General features: G+C 35.4%; 1 protein-coding gene across 2 annotated transcripts in view; it reads left to right on the top strand.

Annotated features, from left to right (window-relative positions):
* The window catches only part of IFIH1 (interferon induced with helicase C domain 1), a 54,750-nt gene that overhangs the window by 19,253 nt on the left and 20,869 nt on the right, over nt 1-14,628 (top strand). For both annotated transcript variants that reach the window (XM_042994570.1, XM_007078447.3), the window contains exons 4-5: nt 7,987-8,091; nt 13,338-13,558. In XM_042994570.1, coding sequence (XP_042850504.1) covers nt 7,987-8,091; nt 13,338-13,558 — 326 coding nt within the window. The remainder of the gene's footprint in view (nt 1-7,986; nt 8,092-13,337; nt 13,559-14,628) is intronic.

The raw sequence follows: 14,628 nt of genomic DNA, 5'->3' as shown, positions 1-14,628 counted from the left end.
ATAGACCAAAGTCCAATCTTAGATTTGGTCTATACTAATTTCTGTAAAAATGCCACAAAATTTATCCTTGCACTTGAAGACCAGAATAATGTTTTATGGCACCAGCCTCTAGAAATTTAGAGATTTTTAGAATCTCTAGAAAAAAAAATACCATATAGCATTTAAGACCTCAGTGGAAAAGATGATCGATAAAGCAACATACAATAAGATTGTGTCAAAATAACCCACACTATTACAGGATTGGTTTGACTTCAGATAACTATCCTTTACTTCTATATTTTGCTAAATTTAAGTACATTAATTATTAGAACTAGAAATACTACTGAGGCAATCTAAAAGGCAAATACTAATTTGAGCTGAGAGAGAGAGAGAGAGAGAGAGAGAGAGAGAGAGAGATGCTGTCCCTGCTGATGTTAGTGTTTGCTAAAGGTTAATATGGGTTTCTATTTTATTTGAAACCTACCTGGAGCTATCTAAGTTACTTATATGACTTCTAATCGCTTAATAGTTCCACGAGGGCTGTTGTTCATATCTCAGGAATGAGGCCATAGGTATTTTGACAGAAAGGCTATCCCTGGTGTGCAGCTATGACATGCTGGGTTTATTTTCCTGACATCCTTTCATGGCTACAAACCAAAAACTTCTTTTTTTTTTTAGCACCGTTTTAACAAAGGCGGCGGGTTTTATTTCAGTTTGATGCTCAGGCCTTACCTTCTCTATTTAGCATGCGGATGAAGACAAGAAGCCACAGAGTGAGTTCGTCAGGTCTTGTTACCGAGAGAACCGAGTCCTGGGGGTATTGCCTTCACCCTCAAAGAGTTTAGAACCCAGTTCCAGAAAACAAGTTATGGCCCCCCAAAGAGAAACAGTCACTGTCCAGAGCGAAAGAGAGAATGTGTTCAGGGACAAGGAGGGAAGACTTGGGAAGGAAGGAAGGTGCAGAGACAGCCTCCCCGAGGAGGAAGCGGAGACCTCCGTTCATCCAGTCCTGGGTTGGGTCTGTGCACAGAAGCGGCAGGCAGCATTTCAGACCGCATGGGCACTGTGAACAAGAGAGTAGGTGTAGGAAAGTTCAAAGTATGTTTAGGGTGAGGGGTGTTAATAATGCGGAGGGCTCTGCATGTGTGGGAGCAGGGCTTGTGGGGAAAGTTTCCATACTGCTCAGTTTTGCAGTGAATCTGAAAGTGCCCTGAAAACAAAAGTCTATACAAAATGAATCTAGCTATAGTAAACACAACAAAATTCTGTAACTATGGATGTAGGAGAATAATTCGGTTAAGAGGGGAGCATTTATGGAGGAGGATGGGTGAGATAAGACTTCTTATATCAATGAGTGTTAATGGGTTTCTCCATAGTTTTTATAAATGATTTTTCTAAGGCAAAAAAAAAATACTCTTACAAGTTTATCATTCATCGTTTGGCCAATTATGAAATACTAGCACAATGCACGCCTGATCGTTTTAGATGATGTTTGTGGGAGAATCCTTAATCGGAGGAATGAATCCTCTGGGTAGCTGGAACCGGCTCCCACTGGTTTGCAGGAGCCAGATGCACACATCTCTGCTCAGCTCCACTCTGTGACATCATGCTGGGAGCTTAAAATCAGCCCTGGCAGGAATATTTACACCATGGAAATTAACAGATGCTTCTATATCGTGGCTTTCCCCCCCAAACAGCTGACCATTGAGCATTTATCGGGACAACCTTAAATGTATCTCCCCATACTTTCCTCACATTTGCTTAAGCCTGCTTAACTTGAATACTTCTTCCTAAGGGGTGCTTACCAGCCGAATTAGTTTACAATTCATCTTCTAGCTTGACATCCCTAAACCTTGTTACTGCCAAGACTTACTTCCCATGTGGTCATCTAGCTTTTCACTCATAACTTTTTCACTCCGGGACTTTTTGCCTCTGTTACTGACTGGCAGTGAATGAATGAGTCTAGTGGATATGGTTATCCCCACAACCCTGTATTTTAATAACTGTTTTTATATATTGGGACTCAAGTCCAAAGGCTAAAGGGTCTAGATGATTTAAGCCAACACTATTACTTACACACAATTCAAATGTAATTCTGACGGAAACATTTCGGCAGTATAAATTCTATAAACAGGAGCAAGGAGCTCCGTGGATAGCCATGTGGGCCTGTGGCTCTAGGAGAGTTTTTTCTCTTTGGGGAACTCATTTCCTAGAAGCTTGGATCCAGGAGAGAATATGCAAGGTGGGTGGAGGTGGCTTCTCTCCATTCTGCGGGAACACATGTTCCCTGGCACGGAGAGCAGAATCTGACAGACCAAAATGTGAGCGTGTGTGTGTGTGTGTGTGTGTGCGCGCACACACACACACGCACAAATCCATATACATAGAGCTGAAAATAAAAGTCATCTATTTCCTCTCAAAAAAGATTAAGGATAAGTTATTTCAAAAGAAAAGGAGTGTTTGAGTGTTAGGATACTTTGCATTTTAGAAAAAAAAAAAAGACAAGAGGTCTTAGCAATGTGTCTGATCCAATTATAGGAGCCCACAGAAAAGCACAGAGTCAAAGGAACCCACAGTGGGAGGAGAGTCCAGAATAACTTTATTGGTGGTCTTGAGGGGTTTGGCTAGTATAGCTCCTCAAAGAAGAGGAAGGGAAAAGAAAGAAAGTGATAAAGGTTCATCTTAGTCCTCAGTGTACACATCACAAAAAGCCTGCTTTTTCCATATGGGCAATACTCAACTGTTGTTCATTTTTAAGTACCAGTAAGAGCTATTGAAACAGGACCCTGAGAGAGAGAGAGAGAGAGAGAGAGAGAGAGAGAGGAAGAAAAGAAAGAAAGAAAGAAAGAAAGAAAGAAAGAGAAAAAGAAAGGTGGTAGGGAGGAAGGAAGGGAAGAGAGAAAAGAAAGAAGTAAAGAAAGAAAGAAAGAAAAGGAAGAAAGAGAGAAAGAAAAACTAAATAAGTATTATTAGTAGTATGAAAATAAACACACTTAGGAAGCCCACGCAGTAGTTTTGGGCATGCCCATACATGCACATGTGTTTGAATCTTGAGGGGTACTCTTTGACATTCCAGGGTGCGTGGGTTATGAAACCAGGCAAAGGGGAAGAGCTAAAGAGGTGAAGCTAAAATGCACCACAAGGTCAGAACTAGAATAAATATCAAAGTACTGTGACAAGTGAAATTAGATTATTTGCAGACCTTGTAAGCACTACCTCTCAGGGGGAATGGGATCTGCTGGTGCCCTTCTTTCTCAACGAGTACAGGCCCTGGCCCCTTGCACTGCTTCCTGCTCTAATACAAAACCACTTTTCGGCAAAGAGAATGTATGACAGCCAGGGGTAAAAAAAAGAGAAGTATTCTGTGGGGTGAGAAACACATCTAGATTGAAAATGGTTGGGGGGGGGGGCATTACCTGTCAGGAATAGAAGAACCAATCTGTATCTTACCTAATGAAGCTTAGCCCTTAAGTTGAATAAACAATATCCTTACAAATTAATTGTTATAATAGCACTGGCCAGTAGACGGCATACTTTACATTGAAATAGATCTAAAAAGGCCTTCAACCAAGAGGTTTTTTTCATATGATTTTTTTTTTTAACTTCAATATTTTTGGTTCTAAATGGTTTAAAAATATTTTAAAGTATTTAAAGTCTAGAAGATGTTAAATGTGAAATTTCTCAGATTCCAGTTAATATTTCTGCTTTATTAGTAAAATATTCAAGTTGTGATTGCAAAATGAGGCATTTTTTCCATGGCTTACGGACTGGTCTTAGGATCATTGTACTCAGAGCTGTTCTTTTTTTGTGCTGTTTACAAAGTTATTACAGAAAATCCTATCTTTTAATTGGATGAGTATCATTTTCTTTCATTCCAAAAAAGTTTGATATAAATAACTGCTTTTTTCTTTTTTTTTTTTTTTAACAGTTAGGAATTACCAACATTTTCTAATCTGTTTTGTAGCCAGCTTTGATATTTTCCCTAGAGGAAATGACAGCTATATAAAAGTTAACTAAACTTATTATATAATGTAACTCCAATATTCAAAAGCCCATTTAAGTAGCAACTTCATGAGAATTTAAGATTTGTTCCTCTTCAAGATTCATTTCCTTTATCTAACATAATCATTCTCAAAATAAATGAGAAAATAGAAACTACTATCTATATTTTAAAATTTTAAGAAAAAAAAAGGTTAAGTCACTTGTTAGCAGTGGCTGAGCTCAGATCTGGAGATCGATCTGTTTGACTCCATAGCACATGTTCTTTTCATGGCAACACCCTGCCTCCAATTGACTACTCTATTTTATCTGATCTATTTTAAAATCATAGACACATGACTTTACTCATCAGGACATAAGTCCAGATTGACGTACTGTGAAAAGTACAAAAGATGAAACAAAATAATCCTATATAAATCAATTACAGGAATTCTTGGGTTATTAACTCAATAGCTTGGTTTAATTTTGGCATCACACAATCACTTGATGTGACCTTATGTGTGTGTGTGTGTGTGTGTGTGTGTGTGTGTGTGTATGTGTGTGATTTTTTTAAACATGATTTCTCTTAAGTGACTGCAGGAAGAGAATCTCTGGGAAAGACATTTTTAATGTTATGGGAGTTTCAATATATTTTCTTTTATTGTTCAAGTTATTTCCTCTAGTACTTCTCTTTCTATGAAATAAAAAAATATATATCAAATGCATAAAGATTCGCTGCCTAGGAAACAAAATTATTTTTGTGTTGAGAAAGTAGAGATTTTATATATCCTCAAAATGACAAAGAAATAAACCTCTATATATTCACTTTCATTTTCATAATTATCTCTAGCAGAATTATTCCAATTAATTTTGTTTAACAAGGATGGAAGTGTTCCTCTTTTATATATGTGCAGAAAAGAAAATTTCAAAAATAAGTGTGGATGTTTAAATGTAAAGTAAACGAAAGTCTATCGATGAAATCAGAAATGTGAGCAAAATAAAACAATCTCTCTAGCTTTTTTTCCCCTTGAGAAGATAAACCGTTTCAAGATTGCTAGAAAATTCGACATTACAATGAAAATGTCTATATGCTTTAAAACGACAACAAAAACCAGCTTTCATTTCACTTAACGCTATTAGATATAGGATTGTTTGCTTGTTTACAAAGCTTCACACAAAGCATCAGCCATTGCGTGCTATCAAATAAAAAGCACTGGAATAGTGACTGGACTCGGATCCAGAAATTGGGGCCCCATTATGGCTGTGTGGTCAGGATAAATCATTTAACTTCTCTGAGCCTTGGTTTCTCATCTATAAAACTGAGGTGACAATGGATATCTACCACACAGAATAGAATGTTGAGGTTTAAAATGTAATTTACATTTGTGAAGGTACTGAGCTCAGTGTTTTCTTAACACACTGCAGATTTGTTTGTTAAGATCAAAATAATCCAGGTAACAAGCTTAATTAATAATACCCTATTTGGGGTCACAACTTTCTTTAATATTTATAAATTAATCATGCACGTTGTGTTAAATAGCTTCCCCAAACTTATATATGTTAGAACAGAGCTTGGGGAAAACTTTGACTTTACATATACACAAAATAGTTTTAAGGTTGTTGTTGAACTGCTAATGATTAGAGAATCAAATGAAAATCAAGTGCATTACACTTAATGGGAAACAAAGATACAGGGTTAATTTTAAATAATACTCGTATTTTTCGGTATTTTTGGTATTATCTTCAGTTCTCAATACCCTATTTAAAACAACAAATGAAAAGCATGTCAAAATTTACTTTTTTGCTTCAGAAATCCTAGTCTGTATTTCTAGATCTAGAATTATCCTTGCAATGACATTTTCCCCATCTCATTTTACACCTTGCCTTTTCCTTATAAATCTTATTCTCTTTTCATCAGTACATCTGCCCCAAACGCTCTTCTGCTTGACAGTTCTATCCCACACTCGCCTCTAAGCTTCTAACAAGGCATACCTCTGGGAATTGCAAAGTGCCATATTTAAAATCTCTCAGTGAGATATACAGGTTTTCCCGTGTAGTCATAAGGGATTCCTCAAATCTGAGTTTGAGAGCTAATCTACGACAACTGGTAGGCACAGTATTTTCAAATTAGTGTATTTGTGTTGTGCTAATATACTTAAACAATATGCGTGTCCGTTGAGAATTTTTCCACAAATTCCTTATCAGCTTTCTTTGAACTTAAAAAAAAAAGATATCTTACATATTTGATTGGCATCAGTTATAATTCCATTATATTTCCTGCTAACTAGGCTTATTGGAAGGGAGATATCGCAGATGTCGTAGATGCTCAATGGAGTACTAGTCAGCAATAAAAAGGAACAGATTAGTGATATGAACAACAAGGATGCATCTTGAACGTGTTAGGTTAAGTTAAAGAAATCAAACAGAGGCTACGTATTGTGTGAATCCGTTTATATGATTTTCTGGAGAAGGCAAAGCTATAGGGATAGAAATTAAATCAGGGACTGCTAGGGGGCAGCACGAGGAAAATGAAAACAAAGGGGCTTGAGGGGACTTCTGAGGTGATAGAAAAATCTTGATTGTGATGATGGTTGCAAAACTATATACATGTGTCAGTGTCGACAAACTAAACCTACCTAAAAAAAACAACCTAAAAAGAATGATTTTCATATTATCTAAATTGTACCTTAATACACCAACTTAAAAAAAAAAAACTGGTTAAGGAAAAAGAAGATACTTGTAGTTTTGAGGAGTTGTATATGGTCTTTTTCCAGAGAAATTTTATTGATAATATACTATGTGTGTGTTTCAACCGGTTCTGTTACTAGCCCTAAATGGGTGGCACTCACACTAGTTTCAAATAGCTAACGGCTACTTTATGTAATTTGTTTTGTGCATTTGGGAGCTTTAGCATGAAGTGATAATTATGCAACAAGTATAAATATTATGAAATGTTGTTCGTTGTAAGAACGGTATTTAATGGAACTCCTGCCCTAATACTAATCAACAACTTGATTTTTATTTCATTTTCCAATTATCAGCACTGAAGTTGCAGTGGTAAGAGTTTATTGTACCTAATATTACTTACTGGTTATCAAATTCTGGAGGGTGAATTGTACTAGCCCCATTTTAAATGAGGGCAAGTTAGGCTCAGAGCAACCTCAACAGCAAATTTCACAAGTCCTGATTCCAGGGCTGGCGTTTGCTGCCATCTTTCATTTACTTTTCCCAGCTTAGCAATAGTTCTGATCCCTGTGGATAAGATGGCATAAATCCTTGGCAATAAACTGTAAAGAGGGAAGTCTTCCCTAGAGGGAAAAAAAGATTTTCCAAAGGAATTGATGCTGAGTACTGAAAACCAAAAATCGGGATTAACAAGTTAAGGGAACGCTCTTGACATTCATCCTCATGGTGACTTTTTGATGGAAGCTTAGTTTAATTGTAGTAAAGGAAAACATTTATTTCCAGCCTCACAGAAGCTTCCATTACAACTGCAGTGCCAGGCTTTAATGATATTCCTTTTGAGCAAATTCTTTGTGAGATTTTGAAGTAATGTTTATCGCTGAACTGTTCTTTTCAGAACCAATCAATAGAACCATGTGGTTTATCAATTCTTTATCCTTTATTAATTCCCTGCCATATTATGTTAAAATAACTCGGTGGTTTCTGTGTAGTACTTTTTGTCTCAATGCCACCATCAAGCCTAGATCTTCTCTTCTTGCACAAAACTTACATGGTGGGGGGACATCAAAAGTCACACGTGTTTACAAATTTGTATTTGCTCTCGAATCGGATGTATGATACTTCAAGTAGGTATATGTGTTTGATTCACTACCGACAGCTGCTCATCCATAGTAGACTTTTTAAATGTTGCTTGCCAGGAACTCTTACCTTTTATTCATAATTGTCTGGGTGTGCCTTTTCCACTTGCATTGAACTGTATGTACTGTGTGCTGTAGAGGTGTGCAGTTAAAATACGTTTATTCTCAGAAATATTTTTAAAATATTTTAAAATGTTTTCCTTTGCAGAATCAGACACAAGTTTGGCAGAAGGAAGTGTCAGCTGCTTAGATGAAAGTCTTGGACATAACAGCAACATGGGCAGTGATTCAGGCACCATGGGAAGTGATTCAGGTACTGCCTAACTGTTGTGTAAACCTTAAAAAGTGTGAAATAAGACGCCATATAGTGGAAAGCATGGGGGCTGTTCATACCCTCCCTAATGTATTTATGCAATTAAAGCAATTCTTTTCTCCAGTTGAAGTAGTTTTGGAACTTTGCCATTCACTTTCTTCAAAAGTACAACTTATGAAAGTCTTAGAATCAAGCTCTCTAATTTTTGATCCAGTACTTGTCTTTTTGGTGTCGATAAGATTATGCATATGCCACCTTCCATAGAATTATGTCATCTATTTTATTTATGCTGTCTGTTTCAGTTAATTTGACTGCATTTAAATGATGTATTCAGTTTGGTACATGTGTTCCAAACCTTATTTTTTTTAATTAAAATACTTTTAAAATAAATCAATTAATACTGTCAATAAGATGATGGTGACTCTGTAGATTAGCTGCAGATAACAAGTCCTTTTAAAATGAAAAACTAAAAATGACACGTGTAGTTAAGAGAGTTTCAGTTTCCCTAAATATCTCTTGCATAGGAGTAGAGTTTGCAAAAACACTTTTGTCACTAAATGAGAACTTTATTAGGTGTTTCCCTAATTGCTCCCTCTATTAGCTGGTAGCACACCAGCAATAAACGAGAGCGCCTCTTCTCAATGCCACACTTTAGCAATACCTCCTGTTATCAGATTGCCTAAATGTTGTCAGTCTGGTCAAATTCATATCGCTTCTTTCTGTTGATTGAATGTGCAGTTCCAATGATTACTACTGAACTAAAATGTTAACATTTTCTAAGAATAGGTGATAGATCCTCAGAGATTTGTTATACACCTCTCTATATTCGTCTGGTGTTTGAAGTATCTCACAATTAAATTAACAAATTATAAACAAACAAAAAATGCTTTGCAATGTGGCCAGCTAAGAATCGGTAGGAAATTGGCAAATTCAGAAACACAAATTACTTTTGTATTCATTTGTTTTGTGACTGAGTTGTAGAAAACACTTGGAAAATGTTGTGTATTTCAGATTACCCTGCATTGTCTGAAGAATTATAGAAATTTAGCTAGAATAGTCCTGAAGGGACAAAATCATTTACATGAAAATGGTCATCTGCTCTAAAAGCTTTCCAAGCTTTTAAAGGGTTAATTCATTTTCTGTTCACTGCAGGCAGTGTTTATTAAGTTATTGCCCTATGCTTAGTTCTGTGGATTGTATTTGAATTTTCTATACTTGCTATGCAAACAACTGTTAGATTTAATAATTAACATTTCTATTAAATGTTATTGCTGTTAGAACTCAAACTGTGCTCTAGCTAATATTTAACATCTTTATGGTTGTTTTAAGCTTCTGGACCTCATCCTAATTTTTGTTTGTCTAAGTAAGGGCTTTTCAACAATATTCATTCATTCAATAAATATTTAATGGGCATCCCCTATGTGTTGGCCATTTTGTCTATTTAGAGCTGTTAGCAAATGTAACTATTTACTGATTTTCAGTCCTCAATGTGGCATGAAAGACGTGATAAATCTGAACGCAACCTACTTTTAAAAAGCAAATACATTTTCAAAGGCAAATACATTTGAAGACAAACTCATTTTCAAAGGGCACCCATTGAAGTTCTAGATGGGGTCAGTGCTTAGAAATGAAGAATTACTTCGCATAGTGGGTAGTAAAATTCTGAATTTATAAAATTATGAGATTTCTTTCCCTCAGGTGCATCGTGTAGAGTGAATTAGAAATCAGTTCAAAAAAGGTTTAGATAAATTGCAAATTGGTAAACATGCATTTAATTTCTAAAAAGCATCACAGTGTTTGCGATTATATCTTAACCTTTCAGGCTGACAGCAAAGGGACTCTATTTCATATGTCCTTTGTCCACCTTCAACAGTTACATAATGGGACATAAGGCTCATGGATGTGACCCAATACCATAACATTGTGTTCCTTTGTGGAAGTATTTCATCATAGGAAAACACGATTAGTAAGGCTCCTAAAGTTTAAATATTCTAATTATGCTAGGGAAGGCTTTTTTGTTTTTCTGTTTCTCATTTTTAGAGAGATACACTGCATCTCACAAAGTGGCAATGTTTTTGGCAATACGCATTGGCCTGATATGTAGAAAGTATTTCCTTACTATTTCGAGGTAATACCTATTAATATTTGTCCAGCTGGAATGGCGTATTTTTCCGTGGTTACATACTATAGGTAAAGGAATACTTTGTCGATTTCAAACACATGCAGTGACAGACCTTTTCTCTCCAAGAATAACTCAGCTGTCAAAATCAATGTGAGAATGAAATGTGCCACATGGTGTAGTTCCAATAAAATGTTATTATTTAAGTCCTATTTGATTTTATTTTTTGACCATTTATATGGCATAGTATAATTTCAAGGTCTTCAATCAATATTTGTTGTAGAGGAAGGGCACAGTGTTATTCAAAGCTTGTGCATATTTTAAATACCACATTCATTATTGCATTTAATTGATTTTGCTTTTCAAAGCAAGCCAAAAAGAAACAAAAAAACAAACAAACAAAAACCCAAACATTTCTTTTATAAAGGAAATTGGCTCCTGGCTCCTTGACACCCGCCCAGTTCTCTCCTTCTGGTGACAGAGAAGAGAAAATTCTCTTTTCATTGCTTATGTGGATAAATTCTTCCATCCCTATGTCAGAGGATGTGATAAGGCAAGAATCAGGCTGAATATTTAGCACTCACCCAGCTCTTCTTTGGATGCTGTTCTCACAATGAATCCAACTCTGATTTTTTCCATATTCACTCTGTGTTTCTCTTTTAAACTTGGGGCTACCCATCAAGTTTCCTAGAGTTGACTCAAAAGTATGGAAGCTAATAGAGCTATCTGTCTAATAGCCAGACATTGTTAGTGGCTGCAGCATACAGTGCTTTAGACCCTGAAGTCCTTGAAGACAAGGACTCCATTCCTGGGGCTGCATGGCACATAAGAGCCACCTAGTGAATAATTACTGCACAATGAATTAGTGGTGCATGATGAGGTAAGTAGCAGGGAAACATCACAACTTTGGCTCTAGAATCAAATCTTGAACATGATAGCCCTTTTAGCTTCCTAACTCATCTTACACTTTTCAGTATAATAAATAGCTAGTATGCATAAGTGGTATTGATGTTGTGCTCATTTGACTTAGTTTTAGATTACTTGGGAAAAAGACAGAAAATTGCTCTAATTTCTCTTTTTAATTTGTATCACCCAAGGATATAGTAGGAAGAGTGAAAAATAAAAAGGGGAAATGATTAAAGAAGTACATTTAACTACTACGAGGGAACCAGAATTTTATTATTTGTAAAAATCCATGCAAAAATATACCTGGAGTGAAATTAAACAAAGGGAATCTGTTAATATCTTTTAATGAATTTCCTAAATTAAATATCAATTTAGCAAAAGTAAATAACTGGATCTTGGTGTTAAACGCAATTTAAAATACATCTTCCTTTGCAAATATTCTTGCTCTTTTGGAAGTTAGGTAATCAATGCTGGTAATGTAGGTAGAATGGTAGGATTTTGATAATCTATAAAAGCCACTTAGCAGAGAAGTAATGATATTCTTAAATAAATCTGAACCTTACATAAATGTAATAGAAGATGAATCATTATGATTGCTGTAGAGTTCAAAACAAGCATGGAGAGCAAACTTGTAAATGCATATTTTTAAATGCTGGTGATCTTAAATGAGTTTCTCCTGAAAATCATATTAAATGAATCGGCAGATGATCCAATGATAACTTAAATGTATTGCATCTTTGTTTACTCATCCATACAGAAGACAAATTTCCTGCCAGGTTAGTAGATGACTCTTACTAAGTGGTATTTGGTGTGAATTTTCCTACCTATGCAGATAGGACTATCACAACAAGTTAAAACCCATTTAAATAGAATCATCCAGTTGCTGAAATGGAACCATCAGCAATTTTTGTGAAGTTAATGGGATTATGTTGGTTTAGTTTTTTTGCAATCATTGATAAGAGAAAGAACACTTCATGTGTAATGAAGTACTAAGTGCTGTCATTTCATTTTTTCCTTATGACTATATAAAGCATAAGACAGGCTTTTAAATTGATATAATATTTATTTTACTGCATTCCACATGATAGGTTATACATTTTTAGATCTTTTTCCCCTGGCTAATATAGATAAATCTGGTCACTTTTATTTATTTCTTTTCTTTTCTTTTTTCTTTTTTTTTTTTTCCCTCCCCGAATCAGGTCACTTTTAAACAAAACATGTTTAAACCAAGATATGTTATAATGATTTTATTCTAATGTTCAAAGAATTAATGTATATTAGTACTTTATCAGAATTTTAAATTCAGAAATCTATATTAACTGGAAATATTTTTTATATATTGCATGGTGAGTTTCAGGAAAATACAAAGATGTGGAGAATACATATAAGGAAGTGATAAAGACCAAAATTCAAAACTAAATTTATCACAATTCAGTTCAGACCAACAAAATTATTTTTCATCTTTTAAAGACAACCTATCAACTAAAGGCTTGCATGGGAAGTTTTTCCCCTTCACCCTTGTTTAATCTAGCTACCTCACATGGCAAAAATAGGATTTTTTTTTTTTTTTTTTTTGCCATTTTAGAGTTTGGGAATAGACAGATGATAGATAGACAGGCAGACAGACAGACAAACAAGCCTTGGGATATTTGGTTGTCAGATAAAGTTTTTCAAATGAAGGAAAGTAGCATTAGCTATAATATCTTCTTTGCAATTAAAGGTAAGGGCTGGGGAGGGGCAGATACAGAACAAAGAGAACTAATGACTCCTGCTTTCCCAATTCCTCTTGATTCATAGGTATAAAGTCTAAAAAGAAACAAGTAGGGCATAAGGGCTCAACCAAGAATTGGAAAGTCTGACACATTAAGAACTGTTACTGCCAATCCTGTACTACAGCCCTTTCTGCAATTTCCCCTGGCTTTGCTCACTCTGTGAAAAGACTCTCCCCTCTTCCCTCCCCTCCCTGCCCACCATCCTGTTCATTCCCTCCCCAGGAACCTCCACCCCCAGGCCACTTCCATGGTGGAGTGCCTGGTTGTATCCTGCAAATGCCAAGAGAGCTGACACCCATTTGGTATGGAAAAATAGAAAAATGGATTGCGTTGGACCACACATGAAAGGGAATTTAAACCACAAGAAGCCTATGTTCGGTTTTAGACTTCCTAGCGTTAGTTGTTTTATTGCCCATTCCCTTACTTTTCTACCTTTTAATTTCCTTCAGAGGAAGAAAATGTGGCAGAAAGAGCATCCCCTGAGCCAGAACTGCATCTCAGGCCCTACCAAATGGAAGTTGCCCAACCAGCCTTGGAGGGGAAAAATATCATTATATGCCTCCCTACAGGGAGTGGGAAAACCAGAGTGGCTGTTTACATTGCCAAGGATCACTTGGACAAGAAGAAAAAAGCATCTGAACCTGGAAAAGTTATAGTCCTTGTCAATAAGGTATTCAAATCGCACATAATACAACTGTGTTTATTTTCACTTTATTATTCTGACGCATTTGTAAAATGACACTATAACAATGGATCGCACGGATTTAGTGTAATTAAGAGTAATCTTTTATTTAATTTATATCTTTGCTTTTACAGTTAAATGATATCTAAGTTATTAGCTTTTAAAATGATTTTGCTTCATAAGACCAGAGCAAAGATCAAATAGCTGTTATTTAGGTATTAAGAATACATTTATCCAGATATTCTTTAAGGTTAACTGGCACTAATTTAAGTTATCACTGTATGTGGACATGAATGACCTCAAAATATTACTGGAATCTAGGATCAAATATTGTCTTTTGAAGTCTCCTTAACTGTTGGCCCTTAGTTAAAGGTGGTAAATCCTCCTTATCCAGAATATGTATAATTTATGTGAAGATAAAGAGAAAATTAAGTGAATATTTGGCTGATCTAAATCAAGTTAAAAAGGAAAATAGATGACTAACTTTCAATAATTATACAAAGATGCTACTTGAAATGTAACTGAGGTTTCCCTCTAGTAATTTATGTCCTGGGATATTTAAAGACCAATCTTCGTAAACAGGTATAATTCCCCTTTACGATAAAACAAAATCTAGTTTTTTGAGCTTTATTCAGATAAATGAGTTTATTAATTTATTAATTTGCATATTGAGTGGATTAATTTTTACTTTTATGGAGTAAAATTGAGTATACATTTCCATGGCCAAAATAGTCTTTTCTCTATTACTTACAATAACTCGGTTTTCAGCATGACCCTTACCAAAAATATAGCAACAGACTATACAGCTTTCATGTGTTTTTGGATTTCTGTTATGCTTAAAGTTTTAGTTGCAACCTGCTTTTCAGTACTGAAGTAACATACTCAGAATCTATGATCTGAGTAATTTCTATCATGTGGTTCCAAATGCATTCTATATACATCTACTAAGTCAAAAGATCTTTATGCTTAAATGACTATTATTAGAATACTTTTATTTCTTTTGTGACAATAGTGATACACCAGAATTTACTTGCCCATAGCTTTTCACATAGTGTCTT

Source organism: Panthera tigris, chromosome C1 (genome assembly GCF_018350195.1).
Source record: "Panthera tigris isolate Pti1 chromosome C1, P.tigris_Pti1_mat1.1, whole genome shotgun sequence".
NCBI lineage: Eukaryota > Metazoa > Chordata > Mammalia > Carnivora > Felidae > Panthera > Panthera tigris.
The sequence above is the reverse complement of the archived record's forward strand: the minus strand, read 5'-3'. Positions and strand labels throughout refer to the sequence as shown.